Source organism: Amblyomma mixtum, chromosome 9, assembly GCF_055824585.1.
Source record: "Amblyomma mixtum isolate Tamu chromosome 9, ASM5582458v1, whole genome shotgun sequence".
In the NCBI taxonomy this organism is placed as follows: Eukaryota; Metazoa; Arthropoda; class Arachnida; order Ixodida; family Ixodidae; genus Amblyomma; species Amblyomma mixtum.
Window position 1 is genome coordinate 47,651,724 of NC_143020.1, and position 20,853 is coordinate 47,672,576.

The 20,853-nt window shown below is 48.4% G+C and overlaps 2 protein-coding genes across 2 annotated transcripts in view; one reads left to right on the plus strand and one right to left on the minus strand.

Moving 5' to 3' along the window:
• Nucleotides 1-19,640, minus strand: part of LOC149328911 (venom metalloproteinase antarease-like TserMP_B) — a 60,599-nt gene extending 40,959 nt beyond the window's left edge. Inside the window, exons 1-4 of the mRNA XM_089559137.1 lie at nucleotides 19,554-19,640; nucleotides 14,224-14,295; nucleotides 13,594-13,715; nucleotides 9,218-9,267 (exon numbers count right to left, since the gene is read on the minus strand). Of these exons, the coding sequence (XP_089415263.1) occupies nucleotides 9,218-9,267; nucleotides 13,594-13,715; nucleotides 14,224-14,295; nucleotides 19,554-19,640 (331 nt within the window). The remainder of the gene's footprint in view (nucleotides 1-9,217; nucleotides 9,268-13,593; nucleotides 13,716-14,223; nucleotides 14,296-19,553) is intronic.
• LOC149328914 (uncharacterized) lies at nucleotides 18,060-18,851 on the plus strand. Its single transcript, XM_089561994.1, has 3 exons — nucleotides 18,060-18,277; nucleotides 18,472-18,620; nucleotides 18,681-18,851. Exons 1-3 carry the CDS (start codon nucleotides 18,247-18,249, stop codon nucleotides 18,831-18,833), a joined length of 333 nt encoding a protein of 110 aa, XP_089418120.1. The 5' UTR covers nucleotides 18,060-18,246; the 3' UTR covers nucleotides 18,834-18,851.
• Nucleotides 19,641-20,853: the final 1,213 nt, after the last annotated feature.

Genomic DNA, 20,853 nt, shown 5'->3' on the forward strand with positions numbered 1-20,853 from the left:
GTGGACGAGGAGGATGAAGTGATTTTGGGCGGTGGTCCTTGTTTGATTCCATGGTCGTCTTTTGCTGTATATACCTTCAATCCCCTTTCTGTAAATATATATTTCCTCCCGCTGCATTATTGATGGAGGTGAGGGTGCCGCAACAGCCAAGACGGAACTCCGCAGCGGAGACCTTCTTCCAAGTTCTTCTACCATGCCACTCGAAGGCGATGATGCACCGGCGCCAGCCACCTGCACAGTGGTCGCTGCGCACCCACGTGACCCCGAGACCTTCTGCGGAACAGACGGTTATGACGTGGTGGACTGGCTCGCGACTTACGAGCGCGTCAGCACACACAACCAGTGGGATCCCGCCCTTAAACTGGCCAACGTGATCGCCTACATCTGAAAGGCACTGCACGGGTGTGGTTCGAGTCACATGAGGATGAGCACGCCAGTTGGGGGACCTGCAAGCAGAAGCTCCGGGACCTGCTCGGTAAGCTAAACGGCCGACAGGTTCTCGCCAACAAGGCGCTCGTCTGCCGCGCACAGACGTCGACGGAGTCTTGCGTATCGTACACACAAGACGTGTTAGCGCTGCGCTTGAAAGTCGACGGTACGATGTCCGAGAGTGAAGAAGTGGGTCACGTCCTTCAAGGCACAGTGGATTACGCCTTCAACCTCCTCGTTTTTAAGAACGGTGCGATGGTTGATGGGATCATTCGGGAATGTCGCCGCTACGAACATGCAAGAGCTGCCGCATTACCCACAAGTTCACGCGGCTGCCGAGTACAGCTGCAACGTCATTGTGCGTTGACCCCTCCCGACCATGCCCCACGTCAATATCCAAGAGCCTGACGTAGATTGTACGTCGAGAACTGGAGGCAATGCCACCTGCTGCTTTTCCATGACTGGCATTCGACCAGACTCTTTCAGTCTCCCTAATTCAAGTGGTCGTCCAGCAAGAATTCGCAAATATGGGTCTGAAACCAGAGTGCTCTATCAGTTACAAAGATGCCAGCCGCGTTTTCCCGGTCCTGAATCGTCGGGCTCCATACAATACTCGCCGCTGCCGCAACTGAGGTGAATGGAGAGCATCTGATAACAGGACCTTCTGCTTTAACTGCTCTCGATAGGGCCAAATCTCTCGACACTGCCGCAGCCCCCCAACGTCGACCTATCACCGCTTTCCGGACTCCGTCTATCTCCGCCGCACTTCGTCGCCATCTGAACTGCACTTCTTGAACCCCGACGTCCAGACCCCTCTCACCAACCACTCATCGTCACCCCACCGCCGGGGCTCTTCATCGCGTGGCCGACCTCGCTGCCAGTCGTCCCCTACGCCGCATGCTCGATCTCATTCGGTAAACTGATGGCTGCAGCGTCTAGAAGTAATGCTGCTCTCACGACTCAGACCGAAGAATTTCTAGAAGTCTAAGCGTTACCACAAATGCGGGGCAACTTGGTATTGCATTTGAGGTTGGACATCTCGTACATGTACTTGGCCTTGTGAGGATACCTATGGCTATCCGGGGATACATTCGATCACGCAATGACATCCACAGCACATGGCTGTTTTTGCATTTCGCCCCCATCAAAACAGAATGGCCAGACCCGTGATTTCACCTTAGCAAGTTTGACTCAGCACCAAAAGAAAACGACCCCCACCCTAACCCCCCGCAACCGCGGAAAACGTGACGAAAGTTGTATTCATTCGAAAAATGCAGCCTTACTAATTTGACCAACGAATTCTTGAGCTTTCCATGTCAACTGTACGAGAGCTTATATTAGGTTAGTTCTATTTCCTCGGCGAGTATCTGTAACCTAGCGAGCTCATTGTCTACTGCAGTTTCATATGGAGAGGTGCCTTACTCAATATTGCCACACTGGATGGATGGATGGATAGGAGCGCCCCCTTTGAAACGGGGTGGTGGCAATTGCCACCATGCTCAGCTTTTCTTTATTTATTATTTTTTTGTTTACTGTGTTGGCAATTCTCATTAAGATTCTCCATCAACTTTGCCTACGGTTTCCTACTATTCTAACCTTATGCCACATCTCTGCTTTTCAACCACCAATCCTCCAATCGCTGCTGGCACTCTGCCGGCGCCACCTGGTGGCCGAACCTTGGCTCCAGGCGCGTGGCCGCGCGTCGTCTTCGTTCTGCATGAGCTCGGCGGTGATTATTTTATTTTTCCCCACCATTATTTTCTTGTTTAACATTTTGTACACCTATCAGTTGCCGCCTGTGTCTTGGCCAATCCCCCGCAGTGGGTATGCGCCATTTTCTAGAGGACAACAACAACAACAACAACTCGGCGGTTCGGCGGGCTTCGTCCTAGGAAACGCTGTGCTTCCCGCTTTTCTGCTGCGTTTGTCGGTGACATTTGGTGGAGCCGTGCTGGGTACCATCCCATGTACGCTGACCCCGACGACAGCCGTGACGCTTCTCCCCGACCCGCGGACGCCACACCCGTCCACAAAACGAGCCGTCGCCTGCGAGGCCTGCAACCCGAGTTCGAGCCACTAACAAGGCCTGTCAGAGCGATGACATCCACCACTGGCAGCCAGACAGGTCACTCCTCCGGCAGTGCCCCGCCGTGCGTCCTTCTGGCACCTCGGTCGCCACCATCCTTCCACGGCGACCGGTTTGAGGATGTAGAAGACTGGTTGGCCAATTTTGACCGTGTGGCCGCATTTAACCGGTGGGACGACGAGCGGAAGCTGCTGAATGTATATTTCGCGCTGCTCGACTCGGCGAAAACGTGGTTTGAGAACCACGAGGCGTCCTTTTCCAACTGGGCAGCTTTTCGCCGTGAGTTCCTCGCCACATTCAGCTCGAGCCAACGGAAGGAGAACGCTGAAATTGCCCTTCGCTCCAGGTCACAGCAGTCCAACGAGAGCGTGGCCATGTTTATAGAGGACATGACACGCCTCTTCAATCGGGCCGACCCTACCATGCCAGAAGCTACAAAGGTGCGGCACCATATGCGGGGGGTGAAGGAGCAGCTGTTTGCTGGCCTCATGCGCGACCCTCCGCTAACCGTCGCCGCCTTCGCCAAGGAAGCTACCTCCATGGAGCGTTCGTTGCTGGAACGCAGCGCCCAATACGGCCGTCAGGCAAATGTAGCGGCCACTCAATACTTCGCGCCCCTACCAGGCTCCGGGGATGAGGCGCTGCGAGAGATTGTACGGAGCATTGTCCGCGAAGAACTGCGATACCTCCGCATGGATGCTCCGTCGGCAAGCATACCTTCTACAGGGGACGTCATCCGTGACGAAATCCAGCGCGTGGTGCAGCCACCACCAGCACCACTACCGGAGCCACAAGTAATGTCCTACAGCGATGCCCTGCGCCGACCTGCTCCCATGCCGCAAGAGTTTCGCCCAGTTCCCGGACCTCGAACATCCCACCGTTACGTGCGCCCCGTCGAGCAGCAGCAGAACCTGCGCCCTCCTATCAGCAAAGCGCACGTGTGGCGCACGCCCAACGACCGCCCGCTCTGCTACCACTGCGGGGAGCCTGGCCATATTCTGCGGCATTGCCCGTACCGGCGTATGGGTTTGAGAGGATTCCCGCCCGACGCGCCTCGACCTCGCTATGGCGAAAGACCGCAGGACATCGACGAGTACCTCGCCGCTCACGTGCTGCCCCCGGCCTCGCAGCAGCGCCAATCGCGATCGCCATCCCCGAGGCGCTTTGCTTCGCCCGGTCGGCCCTCAACATCTGGTCAGTTCAGACGCACGTCCCCTCGCCGGGAAAACTGAAGACGGCGTCCTCCGGGGGTAGGGCCGCCGCCACTGTACAGAGTCAACAGCCTCCACCCGACGATTCGACGTCCCTGCCCGGGGGGTGGCGACCCGATCAGACGACCTCTCCGACGACCTCTCCGACGACCACTCCGACGACCTCTCCGACGACCTCTCCGACGACCTCTCCGACGACCTCACCGACGTGCTGCGAACGATTAGTTTCATCTGAAATTTTTGTAACCGCCGACAGTTATCAAGTGACCGCACTCATCGATACCGGCGCTGATTTTTCTGTGATGAGCAGTCAACTCGCCACGACTCTCCGTAAGGTTCTGACGCCTTGGTGTGGACCCGTGATTCGCACCGCCAGTGGCCACGTAGTGACGCCGATCGGCGCCTGCACCTGCCGCATCCAGATCCGGGGTCTTACTTTCACTGGCTCCTTTGCCGTCTTACGTGACTGTTCTAAAGACCTCATTCTGGGCATGGATTTTCTTCAAGAGTATGGTGCAGTCATCGACCTTCGGGAAATCATGGTATCTTTTTCCGCCCAGCGAGCCGTTGACACCAACAGCGAGCCCTGCAGAGTAATCTTGCGCCTATGTGACGACCATGTAACGATCCCTCTGCGAGCCAGCAAGTTCGTCACAGTCGAGTGTAATGGCAGCACCGGCAACCTTGGCATCGCTGAAGCGAACATGTCGCTGCTACTCGCTCGGCAAGTTTGTGTAGCTCGAGGCCTAGTAGATCTTACCAACGGTCGCACCGACATCTTAGTTACGAACTTTACCCGTGAACCGCAACATCTCACGAAAACAGAGGCCGTCGCTTATTTTGACGAGCTCGGAGAGTGTACCAGGCAGTGCTCTTTGTCCACGACGTCAGACCCCGACGAGGCGACAGCTACAGCCATCCCGACCGACGTCAACCCGCACCTCTTGGCCAGTCAGAAACGCTGCGTAGAAAACCTCATCGATTCCTTCCGCGATTGTTTTGCATCAACTTCCAAGGTGCGACAGACGCCGCTTACAAAGCACCGAATTGTCGTTGCTGACGACCAAAGACCAATATGTCAGCGCCCTTATCGGGTATCTTCAAAAGAACGTGACGCCATCCGCCGCCAAGTTACACAAATGCTCCAGGACGACGTCATACAACCGTCCACGAGCCCCTGGGCATCACCTGTTGTCCTCGTCACGAAGAAAGATGGCACCCTCAGGTTCTGCGTGGATTACAGGCGCCTCAATAACGTCACGAAAAAGGATGTGTACCCTCTGCCACGCATTGATGACTCTCTAGACCGCCTGCGCCATGCCACCTATTTTTCGTCTCTTGACCTCCGCAGTGGGTATTGGCAAATAGAGGTCGACGAACGCGACCGACAGAAGACCGCCTTTATTACCCCTGACGGTTTATACGAGTTTAAGGTGCTCCCTTTTGGCTTGTGCTCGGCCCCTGCCACATTCCAACGAATGATGGACACCGTGCTATCTGGACTGAAGTGGCAGTCGTGCCTCGTATATCTCGACGATGTCGTGATCTTCTCCGACACGTTCGATGAGCACCTGAAACGTTTGCGTGCTGTTTTCGAGGCCATACGTTCCGCTGGTCTCTCTCTCAAGCCAGAGAAATGTCACTTCGCGTTTCATCAGCTGAAGTTTCTTGGTCACATTGTCAGCGCTCGAGGCGTTAGTCCAGACCCCGAAAAGACGGCCGCCGTAGCTGCCTTCCCCAAGCCCACAGACAAACGGAGCCTGCGCCGTTTCTTGGGCCTCTGCGCGTACTATCGCCGGTTCGTTCATAATTTCTCCAAGCTAGCTGAGCCTCTGAGCCGCCTGACGAAAGACGCTGAACCCTTCTTGTGGGGGCAGGACCAGGAAAGAGCCTTCACGGAACTCAAGTCCCGTCTCCAATGTACGCCTGTGCTTGGCCACTTCGACGAGGACGCCGACACGGAACTACATTCTGATGCCAGTAACGTTGGCCTCGGTGCGATCCTTGTTCAGTGGCAGGATGGTCTAGAACGCGTGATTGCTTACGCCAGTCGCACTTTGTCTCGTTCCGAAGTCAACTATTCCACCACGGAGAAGGAATGTCTGGCTGTGCTGTGGGCCGTTACGAAATTTCGTCCGTACCTGTATGGCCGCCCATTTCGGGTTGTGAGCGATCATCATTCCCTATGTTGGCTGGCGAATCTGAAAGATCCCTCTGGGCGGCTTGCTCGCTGGAGCCTTCGGCTACAAGAATTTGATGTCACCATCGTGCACAAGTCCGGCCACAAACACAGCGATGCTGACTGTCTATCCCGCGCTCCTATTCCCTGCCCCACGGGCGAGTCCGACGACGATTCAGCTTTTCTCGGTGCTGTCACCGCGTCCACCCTTGCCCGCCAACAGAGGGCCGACGCCGAACTGCTTCCTCTCATCGAGTATCTCGAAGGAACCGCTCCATCTCCTCCTCGAGTCTTCAAGCGCGGGCTGTCATCGTTTTGCTTGCGCGATGGTGTCCTCTATAAAAAGAATTACGGCCCAACGGACACTGCCTATCTGCTTGCCGTACCTACAGCGCTTCGTGACGAAGTTCTGCGTGCGTGCCACGACGACCTTCCTTCGGGCCACATCGGATTTTCCCGCACGTTGGCGCGCATACGTCACAAGTACTACTGGCCCAGGCTTGCTGCGGTTGTCCACCGCTACGTCCGAACCTGCCGTGAGTGCCAGCGCCGGAAGACGCCGCCGACTAAACCAGCCGGGCTCCTGCAGCCGATCGATCCCCCACGCCTCCCATTTCAACAGGTCGGCATGGACTTACTCGGCCCATTTCCGGCGTCTTCCATGGGTAACCGGTATATTGCTGTTGCCACTGACTATCTTAGCCGCTACTGTGAGACCAAGGCCCTTCCCCGTGGTACCGCAGCCGAAGTTGCACATTTCTTCATTCACAACATTGTACTTCGTCACGGAGCCCCTACAGTCGTATTAACTGACCGGGGTACCGCCTTCACGTCGGCACTTACGAGCGAGGTACTTCGACTCAGTGGCACCAGCCATCGAAGGACAACAGCTTACCATCCGCAAACGAACGGCCTGACTGAGCGGCTTAACAAAACAATTGCCGACATGATTTCGATGTATGTAGACGATGACCATGGGAACTGGGACCGGATACTGCCTTACATCACGTTCGCTTACAACACTGCTCTACACGAAACGACACGCTTCACTCCGTTCCATTTTGTGCACGGTCGCGAAGCCTTGACCATGCTGGACGCCATGCTTCTTCCGGATCCTGCTCCCTCTTCTTTCGTAGCGAACCAATTTACTCGTGACGCCGAAGCCGCTCGCCATGTTGCTCGACAGCGAATCCGGCACCAACAACAACGCGACGCCGAGCGTTACAACCTCCGCCGCAGGGAAGTGATTTACACACCCGGTGACCAAGTCTGGGTGTGGAGCCCGATCCGCTTGCGGGGGCGCTCTGAGAAGCTTCTTCGCCGTTACTTCGGTCCCTACCAGGTGTTACGCCGCCCCAGCGCGGTGACCTACGAGGTGCTCCCACAAGGAACTGTCCGGTCCTCACGACAACCGACGCCCGAAGTAGTCCACGTGGCGCGACTGAAGCCGTATTACTCCCGTTAGCCCCTTTTCACGCAGACACTCGTGCCGTTCACTTTCCGCCTTCCCTTCATTACTTTTTTTTTCCGCCCGTGCGGCATCGGGTCGATGCCTCTTGAAAGAGGGGGGGCAATGCCACACTGCTGGCACTCTGCCGGCGCCACCTGGTGGCCGAACCTTGGCTCCAGGCGCGTGGCCGCGCGTCGTCTTCGTTCTGCATGAGCTCGGCGGTTCGGCGGGCTTCGTCCTAGGAAACGCTGTGCTTCCCGCTTTTCTGCTGCGTTTGTCGGTGACAATATGAAATGTGTGTATGCTTCCTAAAATTAACTATCAATTTTTTGCGCAGGAGGTTTTTGTTTCTTTTTTACCCCATAGAAGCTATGCATGCACCCTCCTGTGCTTTAAGCATGATAGGTTTCAGTTAATGCACTGGATAGGCCTTCCTCGGTGGGGAAGTCTTGCGGGGTGCCGACCCATAAGCGGGCCTTCCCTACTTTGGAGATGCCATAGGAGCTTTTGCTGTCCCTGCCTGGAGCATTAATGGCCCTGCCATAGCCTCAGTGGAAGTTGTCTAAGCAAGTGCCGAGTGCTGTGTGGAGCACCACCCCTGCGCACCACGTTAGCGACGTTTCTTTTTGAGAAGTTGAAACTGTTATTTGCGTACAAGAGTAGTCGGTCTTCCTTAAAAGTGATATTTTGTTTCATATTGATAGTTATATTATCTTTCTCGTTCTTCCATGAGGGACGTGACTTTCAATAGGTGAAGTGATAACCTCAGTTTGCGCATCGAAGTGCTGGTCCTTCACAATTTTCGGAAGCATGTTTTTTGAGGCTCAGTTAGCGCAAGTTTCGTAACCACGAAAGCTTTGCGACCCATGACCGTACTTTTACCATTTAAAGCTTATACGCGGATTTGAGATGTAATGTTGGACGTTCATTTTCAGGTAGCTTGCTTCTAGGGACTCAAGGAGTGTACTCGAGTTGATTTTCGGGATCAGGTGTTTTGTGGGTATTGTGACAGCCCAAGAGGAAAAAGCCGGTTGTGGCCAATGGGCGAGACCTGCTTACTGAACCGCCTTTTAGATTGAACTTGACGTCGCACTGACGCTGCCTTGATCACTGCCTTGTCTCTGCCTTCTAGTATTTGGCTAGAACTCCCTACCACCCTTACATTTGCTGAATGTGAGACCGGATCCCCATTTTGGAACTTCGCCGCAGAACCTTGCCGCCGGCGTGGGCTATGACTGACTAACCCAGCCAGACATCTTCCAAACTTCCCGCTACCTTTTTGCTGATGCATTCGGCCGGCCTGCCGATCGCACGCTTCGCGCCGAACAAAGGCTGCGTGGTTGCGTCCAGGAAACCAGCGAGACATTCACTCGCTAGATCAAGGACGTTGTGAACCTTTTCCACCGTCTCAACGGGTCGATGTCTGAAGGAGACATAATTCCCCACATCATGAAGGGCTTCGAGGACGACGATCGATCGATGATGGCATTCAAGATTCCTTCCAGCGTTTTATTCACAGAACTCAGAGTAACATTTTTTTTTCAGTCCTCCTTTGATTCTCTAAAATGTACAGTGAATGTACGCCAGGATGTACGCCAGGATGTATGAAATGAGCACTGAGAATCTTCGTGCCAAATTAAGTGTGTTCAACAAATTTATGCTTGCCAGGATTTGCAAAGAAGGCTTTTAGCAATTAACATTTTATTTCGGTGGATGTGTCATGATGTAATTGGATTTTTTTATGTCTTCTCGAGGTGCTTAATGTTAGTTGTCGCCGCGAGTGATTGAAAAAAATGATTAAAGCCAGCATGCTGATGTGTACCTTGTGACCCCTAAGATACAAATTAAATATTCGAACTTACCATAGACGCGTACATCCAACTTGCCATTTCGTTTCACCACGAAATCTTGGCTTAAGAAAAGGAGAAAAATACGTCAAAACAAACATATTATTTCAACCTTCAATGAATGTCTTAAGTGTTGTTTGAAACCTTGTCAAAAATCTCGAGACCGGGGTGTGCCATAGGTCGGCATAAAAGCTCCAAGAAAGTCTATTGCTGAAATAATTGTTTCTTACACACAACATTTCAAGAAGGTAATAGGCGTTGTTGGTGATCAAGATATTCTTCAATACAAAACTCGATATGAAACACTCAGCAGAACAGGCTTACAAAGAGATGTGCAAACGCTTCAACTCATGGTGCAACTGTGATCAATGACAAGAATGTTTGGGGTTTTTATTAAGTTGACTTACTCAAAATTGTAGTCGGCACCATGCAGGCACTTCACCAATTTTACAGACGGCGTTTATCACCGCTGCGTTTCGATAGACACCGTTAGCATACCGTGTACCGTGTTACCGTTACCGGTACCGGAGTACCGGGTGAGTTGTTGTGCATTCATATTTAAGCGCGCAAACAAAACAGGGCAAAGTGGAAGACGGTACGCAACTCAAGCAATGTTTTTTTATCCCATCTCCAACTTTGACATTTTTTTTTCCTCCCTGCCTAAATATGAATAAGACCCCCTGCTTAGGGACCAATTTGGCACTTTCTTCACAAACCGCTTTCACCGAGAATTTTCTACGCGGCATGCACCAACGACCAGTAGTGAACAGGTAGAAAATTATATCATACACTAAAATTCTCATTAGTCAAGCTTATTTACAATCAGATTAGTGTAATTAACATTTCCTGGTCCGCAGTTGGATTTCGTCACATCGATATGGTCTCATCAAAAGTACCTTACCGCAATGCTTAAATTAGTCAAAAATTAAGCTGCCCGGTTCATTTAAGCAGTTATAGCTAAACAAGAGTATCTTAGCATAAACACAATAAAAATATTCGGCCGCTCGAAATTCGTCGTTTTGCTGCACTTCTGTGTTAACTTCATAACCATGGGTACACGATTACATCTATTGTGCCTCTGGCAACAAACACGTGCTTGAACTTAACGGCAAGTATGCTATATTCATTGCAACTTCAACCGCATATACGTAACAACAGAATAATTAAATTTCAATTGCGCTACATCAAGCAATTAAATCGCTTGTTCTGCCTTACTCATTTATTTGCGTGACGGCGTATGGTTCAGATAGCACCTCATATATATTGATGTACTCAGTTTCGTGTAACAATGCGTTTCTCATGTGTTCCTGACTTGATTTTTTAAACACTGTTTGTGCCTTGCGGTTCGATGAATGTTAACTTTGTTTCGAATACCAAAGGTTTATTTTATGTTTTTGTTTCTTTCTTTTTTGCGCTATCTAGCGCATGTTGTATATGTCGTACATTTGAATTTGACAGGGTCGACATTGTTGGTAGCATAAATAAACAGGTGATGAAAGTCAGCAAAAACATTCAGAGACCTTAAAGCTTTACATACATATACCAGAGAAATCATTAATAGCACAGTTTTTTTTTCATAAAGTGAACCTACCTATGCTATCGGGCTCAAAACACCTGAGCCAGAGAAACTTGCGACCTGTCAAGTGAAAGTCCTCCCCTTAACAGCGCAATAACTCGTACTCCGCTCGAAGCTCGTTCCCCGCAAAGTATAAAAACTATCTCGCTCTGTTGCGAATGCGGTTGGAGTGATGGTAGCACCTTATATAAGAATAATCCTCCAAAAGTATCTATGGTTAACGGCGCATTGTTAAATGCCCATGAAAAAGGTCAATCAACACGCCCAGTTCGATTGGCAGACCAGTAACTAGTGAATTATGACAAAATACCAAAGGGGCCGAAACCTTACTCCCCAGTTGCCTCATTTTACGGAATATTGTCCACATTCCTTGTATGGTGCGCAGGAGCAGATTTTGGCGTAAAACTGCATGTTTTTGCTTAGATACCCCGCACCCATTGTATAGGCCGTGGGGACAATTCCTGTTGAAGAAAAGTTTTTTAGGCTATCCATAGATGTTCGAAAGAAGCAGCCTACATCTGTGAATTTCTTTCATTGATGTCAATGAAAGCTGTAACTCTCCAGCTCGGCTCAACTCGACCGCTTGCGCATGCTCCATTTCACTGAGCGGAAATTATGGCGATGATGTTGATGATGTCTACAGGTTTAATGGCACATATGCTGCCGGAAAAGCTCATCTTATATTCGTAGCTGTCGCAACCGCTCTTCAAGAAGGACTCCGCTGCCTCTGGCATTATTTATCGAGATTTCTCGCAAGGCTCACCTATCCAAACACTGAAAAGCGACAACTCTAACTACCACCAACAGAATATGCTTGCATATCAAGCCGGAATTGGCAGTGTGACTTAGCACTGCAAAATGTCGAAGCTGCAGGCGGATCGCGTTTTCTGCTTATTTCTATTGTCATGCTAGGCGTCCGCGCGTAATACAAAGGGTCTTATAAAAATCAATCCTGTATACTGCGCACCCATATATAGATAGTCTGCACCACGCGACATTTCAGGTATTAAACACGTATATTCCACGGACTATAGTCCGAAAAAAAAGGCTACTCCCCCGCGCAGCGCGTCTGATGCTGTCGTTTTTAACAAGTGTTCCCTTCTCAGTTTGAAGGAAATCAGAGAAAAGCAGCGAAGAAGAAACCGTATCAAATGTATATGTGGCCGGCTTTGTTGAGGCCGCTTTATCGATGATGCAATCAGGCGAAGCATGACAATGCTAAGGTTGTCCTCATCAGCACCTGGCACAGTAGACATCTAGGCAAGCCCTAAGTCCACAGTGACCCATCTCCCTGCAAGCTGGGGCCACCGACTCCATGCAGATTTCGTACTCATATCTTCCTACTTTACCCTCAATCCCCCCTAGATGCCCTTTCTTAGCTTATAATCTCCTCTTACTGACTTAGAGACCATCGGCTACATGTTGCGCCAGGAATTTATCTCACTGAAACAGATTTCTGTGTGTTGACTTCAGTAATGGCGCAGTTATCATGACCGTTTTCTACTCATCACTGCTCTGGCTGTTTCGTAACTTCGTCTATCAAGTTACTGTACATGAAGAAGAGCGCTCCCGTCAGTTGTATTTGAAACGTTTTCTTCAGCCGTCTCAGTTTTGGCGCCATCAGCGGGTACTAGCAGGCTGCAGCTCTTACACAGTTACCACTTAGGTGTACTGCCAGGTGCCACCCATAAGCTGAGGGCGTTCAGAATTGACTATTTATTTATTTATTTATTTATTTATTTCAGGTTCCTTCATGGCCCTTGGAGGGCATTAGAGAAGGCAGTGAGCGGTTTACAAATACGTACAGAATATATACACAACGGGTTATTTAAAACAATAGCTAACGCGCGTATTTAGCAGCATCATTACACAAGATTTCGAAGTGAAGAGAATACAAATAAACAATATTGCAAAAAAGTATGAAACGCGAAAAAACTTTAGGTTACCTATTATTATCCCTTTCGCCATTCTTTTTCCATTATTCACCCCAAAAACAGATGGTTTAAGAACAGACAAATTCGTATGTACCGACGCACTTTGTATCTTTGATTCCTCTTTGCATATTTCACACAATTTCTTTTCACAGGCTGTCCTGAGCAGGTATAGCTTACAGATTTCAGCAATTTTGGACAGAAAGTAGGATTAAAGCTTAACTTCGACATGCTTAGAGAAGACTTATTAGCGCCATGAAGCAAAAGCTACTGATGTGTCTTGTGGGACACTAAGGAAAAGCTCAATTTTTCTCAAAGATGCTACTTTGCCCACAGAAGAAGAGCCTGATAAAAAATCAGGTATCTGAATTTTTTTCTAATTCTCCCCAGTACTATTTCCCGAATAAGAACCAAGAGGGAAAATTCTTGCCGTTTCTTTGGCATTCATATTTTCTCCATGTCTAGTAAAAATGTTTTTCTTTCATGTCCCTTTGGTGTGATGTGTTTTGCCTATAGAGCAACATGCTATAATTCAATACGTCGGCGCCGGTTTTCCGAAGCAATTTTGGCAACAAGTATCTAGTCCGTTGCAAGCCTGATAAAGTTTGACAACGATTTCACGCCACCAACTACTGAAGAAAAGGACATGAAGAAATATGCTCTTATGAACAGTACCTACCAAAGCAACTTGGCTAGAAAACCTCTGCCTAATTAATATATTTTGGCGTACTCGGACTGAAAACTATTTTACAGGAGCAAAATTATCCATCACTGCTTTAACAAGGAATACTTAATTGGCAGCTTGTGAGTAGAGCGAAAGAATGGGCAACTATCTCGAAGAAAGTCCTAATGTCAACTGTCTCATACTCCGTTCTTTTTCTTACCTTGTTAAAAAGAAAGCAATGTCACAACGATTGAAAGCTCCTTGATATGAAAGGTTTTTCATATTTCCTAACGTCGCCAATATGTCCGGTTGAGATTCGGTACTGTTGACTATTTCATCGCTCTGAGAAAAAGTGAAAATCAATCAATGATTCAATATAAACGTGACAGGAAAGCAAGAACAATGTTTTACTGAAAGAATCACTGATACGTGAGTTCTGCCAAAGCCGTGTTTTGCAGGCACTTTTTTTTTACAATATATAAGGTGGGCAATATGCAAGTGAAATGACAAAACATGAACCAAAGCAATTAAATAATGTGGCCCTTTGCTTTTTCAGCACAAAACCGTAATGTCAAATATGAGTCTATATTTAAATCTAACAAAACTGCACAGACAAAAACTGAGTTCATTAAGGTTTGTCAGCTTCAACAAGCTGCTGTGAAATACACAATCTACAAATATTTATCCAACTTTTGTGTAAAACTTTTTGTTAAACCTAATTCTTGATGTAATTCTCAAAGAAGGTTAAGCAGATATGAAAAAATAACTGATAGATAAAGTTCCGTACAAAAGATTTAAATTTGTGGCGGAAGTGAACGAATATTTTATTTCTTTTGTAGTGCACACTTACCATATTTGTAAAGACTTCGTTGAGTTGGAAACGTATTTTGGGATTCTTCAAGTCAATGAACCTGAGCGCAACCTTATGCAAGAAGAAAACAAAGTACATTACTCATTTTTAGGAGCGCTGCGTGTCATCGATAAACGTTCTAGCATTAGGGAGCCTCCCCCTTAACTGGGGTGTCGCCCTGGAGTATCGCCCGACGAGTCACACCCCAAGCAGCACACAACACCGTTTACTGCGGGCTGACAGAACACACTATTATGCCAGAAAACCACACCATGGAACATGCAGAGCTCCGCAACCGAGGTACATTTCTAAAAGCTACCAGCAGTTGAGCCTGAATGCTACACAAATGACAAGGCCGATGGTTTCGCGGCCATTCTCGCCAGATACTGCTCTCAAGCTGTCGGTAGCCCGCGATGAAGGAGCCGCGAAGGGCGCCGCTCCCGCCGAACAGGAACCGTGAATGTCTCGCCGGCGGCTGGCTCGCGTCGCGAGAACGAAAAGAGCGGGCAGCGATCCCGCACTAACCTGCCCTGTGTTCTGCTCGCACGGCCTTTCGCAAGCGTTTTCACTGTGCTGGCGGCAAAAAACTTTTCGGACATGGGATGTGCTGTTGTCCTCGGATGCACCCGTTCGCACTCCGACAGACGCCGGATGACATGTGCCCAAACTGCCCTGCACAGCTTGTTGAGCCGGCCGAACCATAGGGGCGTCGTGCACCCCTCCCCCACTCCGCCTCAGACCGTACACACCGGTGGCAGGCAATGCTATCCTGCAGCCTGAAAAAACGAGGTCTGAAGTCAAAGCCTCGACGTCGGTCCAGATGGCCGCCAGAACAATTCCATCGTCCCCGGTTGAGTCCTGCGTGGAAATCAGGAGACACTTCGCGCTGTGAACGAAAGCAGTCACTAGTTGCCAGATCATCCGACGCTGGTCCCAACGATGGCCGTTTTCTGTAGCGCCGTCACTTTCGAGGGCGATTCTGCAGGCCCCTGACGAGCCACTGGGCGGCATGTGTAGGAGCTGCGCGTGGGGGGTCTCCAATGAACTCTACAGCGTAGGCGGCCAAAGGGGGCGCTACTCGCGGGGCGCTGTCGAACCCCGAGGGCCAAAAGCCACGTCTTACAGGGCGCTGTAGAATCCCTAAGTGGTGGGTGCAAGGGCCGAGTCTCACAGGCCGTTGTCGAATTCCACGGCAGTGGGCAGAGGAGAAGCGCCTGCAGGCCGCTGTCAAACGTCGCAGGGGCGGGTGAAGGGGCTGCGCCTCGAGGACCGCTGTCGGATCCCGTGGCATCGGACGGAGGGTTTGCACATCGCGGGCCACTGTAGAACATTGAACATTGCGGCGGCTGGTGTAGGGACGGTTCCTCGGAGGAGAAGCACCCAGGTGCTTCTACATGTTCTCTCGGCTTGTGCAGGGTCCGAAGCATTGAGCTAGAGAGTCTCTGTACTGGAGGTTTCGGGCAACAGCTTTTTTTGAGATCTGTGCCTCCACAGTTCAAGCAGAAGGATCGTGTGCCCGCTTCCAGTCTCTCGGGCTGGTATTCGGCTGCTGGCTCTCGTGGGAGCGGGAGTATTGAGCTCCGGTGCCCACTGATTCGGCTCGCCCTGGCGCACGTCAACCAGACCTGGAGCTCTTCCCTGTTGTGTTGATGTGGACAGGAAGCGAGCTTAATACGTATGCTTGAACGGCTGTGCCCTGCGAGAAATTTAGGCTTCTGGGTCTGCTGTGGCTTGAGATATAGGAAAGGTTGTGTCTTGGGCCTGCACAGGACCGCTGACCACGCACAAGAAAGAATCCAGGCATGTCAAGGATGGAGGAATTCGCTGGTAGCTCAGCTCTGCCATGATGGCCGCCTGGATGGCAGCTGCTTCTCCGCTGAGGTCATCCAAACCGTGAAGGTACGGCCGCGGGAATAGGCCTGGAAACAGGGTCGCACTGCTGCACAGCTCGAGGCACCTTTTCATCATTGGATGCAGTCCGGTATTCACGCTCACGGAGTTCCTGAAATGATGGAGTGTATCCAAGCAATATTTCATCATGTGCCTGAGTTCTTGTTCTCAGTTCGTCCTTCATTTAGGCTGCATAAAAAGGCGGCAGAAACTCCCTTCGCAAACAGCGTTCAAAATCGACTCTATCAGTAAAGACAGACGGCACCGCCACACCACCGTGGACCCTGTCAGAATGACCGGCAACATCTTTTTTAGGAGATCGTGGTTAGAGATCAATCACACGCTAGTATAGTCTTCCAGTGTCCTGCAAAAACCCCACAAATCTGCGATGGGTGTGTCCCTCGTACGTTGGCGCTGGCAGTTTATTTTGTGCAGGTTATGACGTGAGATATTCCGACCTTATTCGGAGTTTATATCAATAACTAGGCCAAATATTTGTGCGGCCCTTAGCCTTAGACACCTCCTTCTCTCAAGTTTGTAAAAATTCTTCCTCGTCAAAGGTGCAGAGCTATGACGAACGCCTGATTCATTGAAAGTATCGCTTGAAGGATGTCGCCGGTTCCAGCCACGGCAAAAATAGCGACACGAGTAAGCGAAGTAGGCTTGCGGCACTAGCATATACGGCAAGGCGGGATGCTTTCGATGTGCCGCACAAGTGACAGTACTCGCGGTACAAACCAAGGGTCATAAAAATACCTCCCGCCCCCCAGTGAGGAAGCCTTCCCCTTCAGGGTGATCCGTGAGCCACAGTAACCCCTGACCAATGACGCACCACAAGCAGCAAAAAGCACCGTTTATTGCGTGCGGAACACAGTATTAAACAAAAAAGGAAATGCACTCATACCGCGGTAAGGGGTCGCGCTTAAAGTAATGGAAAAACTCAGTAGCACCCGAGCTTCGTACCAGAGAAATCGTTCTAAAAGCTCCGCTTAGTTGAAACAGCAGGACGCTTCAAGAAACTACGCGGCGACAGTCGAGCCTGAGCGCAGCAAGAATGAAACGGCCACCGGTGTCGCAGCGACTTAAGCCAGGTACTGCTGTCGGAAAACGGCGATTATATATATATATATATATATATATATATATATATATATATATATACATATATATATATGTGTATATATATATATATATATATATATATATATGTATATATATATATATATATATATATATATATATATATATATATATATATATATATATATATATATATATATATATATATACATATATATATATATATATATATATATATATATGAGAGAAGCCAACAGCCACAGAATCCAAGGGGCACAGGAGATTTTTTTAAAGTTATTTATTTTGTCGTGTTGATCAATTTAGAATATTACTGAATATGTTATCGTTTAAAGATAACTGATTAGAAAAGCAGAAGAAACAACAAACACCTGCCGCCGGTGGGATCCGAACCCACGACCTCCGAATTACGCGTCGGGTGCTCTGCCTCTGAGCTACGGCGACGGCTGTCAATTCTTCTGCTTTCGGGGGTATTTATGTTTACAAGTAACCTAACCTTGAGAGTGTTCATCAGCGCCACCCACGTTCACAAGCGGTGGACGTAGAACGTCCTGAGTTACCGCAGGTGTGACGTAGAACGTCATCGAACGGAGAGGGTGGAAGCTGCGTGAGAACCCTCTTATGCTTCCTAAGGCGTCAAGGCTGCCAGAATCGAGGCCCTCGCAAAGCAATTAAGCAAACAAGGGAAGGGGATGAGGGCCTCGTTATAAATATGAGAGAAGCCAACAGCCACAGAAACCAAGGGGCACAGGGGATTTTTTTTAAGTTATTTATTTTGTCGTGTTGATCAATTTAGAATATTACTGAATATGTTATCGTTTAAAGATATATATATATATATATTTAACCCTTTACTGCACGTTGTTGCATATATGCAACATTAGCATAAATGGCTCCAAAAACAAAAGGAAATCTGAGTTGGAGCTTCCTGTGCTCGTTGTTGCATTTCTGCAACATAGGTTTGAAAAGCGCGCCATCGTGTGTGCTGCCATCTGTCCTGCTTCAGTGGAATCACAGCCATAACAAACATGGTGGATGCTTCGCGCGCTCACGTGCTGTAACAACGGTAAGTTTTGCCGTTTTTTATGCCTTTCTGAACTGGATAATGTGCAGTGAAATTGTTTAGTCTTTACTACGCATCATTGTTAATGTGTGTAAGGCAGAAAACGTTCTTATAATGCAATATTTTGTTTCTGGCGCGTTAAAGTTGGTATGTTGCACATATGCAACAATGTGCACCTTGGTTGTTTTTCTTGACAGAACAGGCTACATCACTCTGCAAGGCGGGAAAAAAGCAGCTGAAGAAAAGGGGCAGACCAAGCAGCGAATCTATTGAACAAGCCATTGAGGTGAAGAAGAAGAGGGGCCCAACTGCACCCACTCCTACACAGGATGTTCGGCTAGATGAGGTATAATTTCTAAACAATCATGAGTTGTTTCAAAGGTTATAATCACATATATTCTTTCAGGTTGGCCACTGGGTTCTTTGGAGCCAAAAGAGGCAGCGCTGCAAGTTTCCCAAGTGCACCGGAATCTGCATGAGCTACTGTTCTAAGTGTGGCATTCATCTCTGCTCTACAAACAAGAGCAATTGCTTCTACGTGTATCACACAATGAAATGACCGTTTTACTGTGGTTGATTCAGTGGTCATTATTTGTATTTCATTCTCACCAACAACGGTGTTCAGCTTTGCAAGGTGTTTTCATTGTGCACATTGTTGCAAATATGCAACATACCATTTTTCAGCCAATAAAAAATGTTGATAACCAGCGAATCAAATTTCCATGTGCATATAGTGATTTTTATGACTGCCTGCATGTCCTGAAATAATCTTATCATAAAATAAAAAATCGTGCAGTAAAGGGATATATATATATATCGCCGTTTTCTTTCGTGAATGAGCCCGTTCGGGAGTTTCGATAGTGGGCATTGTAATATATATATTGTGCACGAAATTTTTATTTTACACCTGAAAGTCCGCACTTGCTTTCTGAGCAGCTGTACGTTGAAAAAAGTGCTTATACTAGTAGATCATAAAAAAACGTGCAGATAATAAAATAATAAGACTATTACTCCTTGTAGTACTCTAGCATTTAAACACTACATGCATTTAAAAAATATGTGCCTTTACTTTTACCTTTAATTTACTGCAGTAAAAAAAATTCAGTATTCTTCTATCTTAATACCAAAAAACGCGTAATAGATTGTAGTAACCATCTGCATTGAATAACAACAAGCAAATTTAAGCATTTGGACCTCGATAAGAATGCTCTATGCGCACGTTCTACTGATATTTTGAGCTCCTAGTGTTGTTTACAAGTATACAATGAAAGATACGCACCGAATTCAACATGAGGACAATGTATTGAATAAGGTCTTCCGTTGAGTTAAATTGATTCGAGTACTCCGTGCTTGTAACCATGCACATTTCGACGATGAACCTATTTGGGCGTTCCTTTCGGGTCTTATTTCGGAAACCTGGAAAATTGGGGGTTATTCGGCCCAAATTCAAACGTGGAATTCTTTTTTACAGCGTAAGCCGTAATGGCATTGGTTTAACCAAATGGCCCTGCATAAAACGGTGGAATATACAGCGTCTGCCGCAAGACCTTAATTCCTTAGGGAAATATTTTGTCCAACTTTTTTTACGGATTTGATTTCCATTGATACTAAATTACATTATTTATTAACATTCAAATGAATTAACGCCTGCTAACCCTGCCAAGCAGCTACCACCTGCCACGATTGGTCAATCTTACTTTTAACAGTGCAAAGGGATACATACGTTTTGAGAGGAATGCGGCCTAACTAGCACTCGCAGACGCATGAGGATCTTCAAAGACATACTTCTCTACGACTCACCGAAATGAACGCAGGGGTTAACTATACTTAAAGACAATAAACGGCCCACTGAGTGTTTTAAGTAAATGGCAAACTCGATACGCTCGCTCTATTTCACCCGATTATTTAATTCACAGGTTGTTAAAGTATATCATAATATCGTCATAACCCTAAATAAGAGTGGTCCGAAAGAACCCACTTGCTCTAGGCGACCATGAATTCTATGCCAGGAGGAACGATAATACATCTTCCTGAATTGATATATTTCTTTTACTGTTGATATCGGATGCTAGAAATCAGGTACTTTATGCAGCAAAAATTATTTACGCATAGGCTGCGCATGGCTGCCTGGTGTGCTGAGGTCAGCAAGACTGGCAAATATAGTGCTGGGATAAATATATTCAGCGTTTACAGATGCAGCAGCGATCGATGCTTAAAGGTGCGCCCTCTTTACTTTCTGCATAAAGCTTCTGGCAAATGTTTTAGGGGAATCCCCCAAGGTGGAGTAAATTTGTAATAAGGGAGTAATTACTCATTGGCATCCACCCAAGTGCAGCCATACGGCTACAAAGGACCAACAAGGATTACAAAGGATTTGACGAACACTGTTCCCACTTCGAGTTATTGATCAATTCGCTCTCGCCCTACCATAAGCTTGCTGTCCCGGTTAGCTCAGTTGGTAGAGCGACTGCTCCGGTGAAGCGGTGGTCCCGGGTTCGAACCCCGGACCAGGACGAATTTTTCTTTAACTACGAAGTTTCTGAGAAAGCTGTATAGCTTTCCTTTGCAGCCGTATGGCT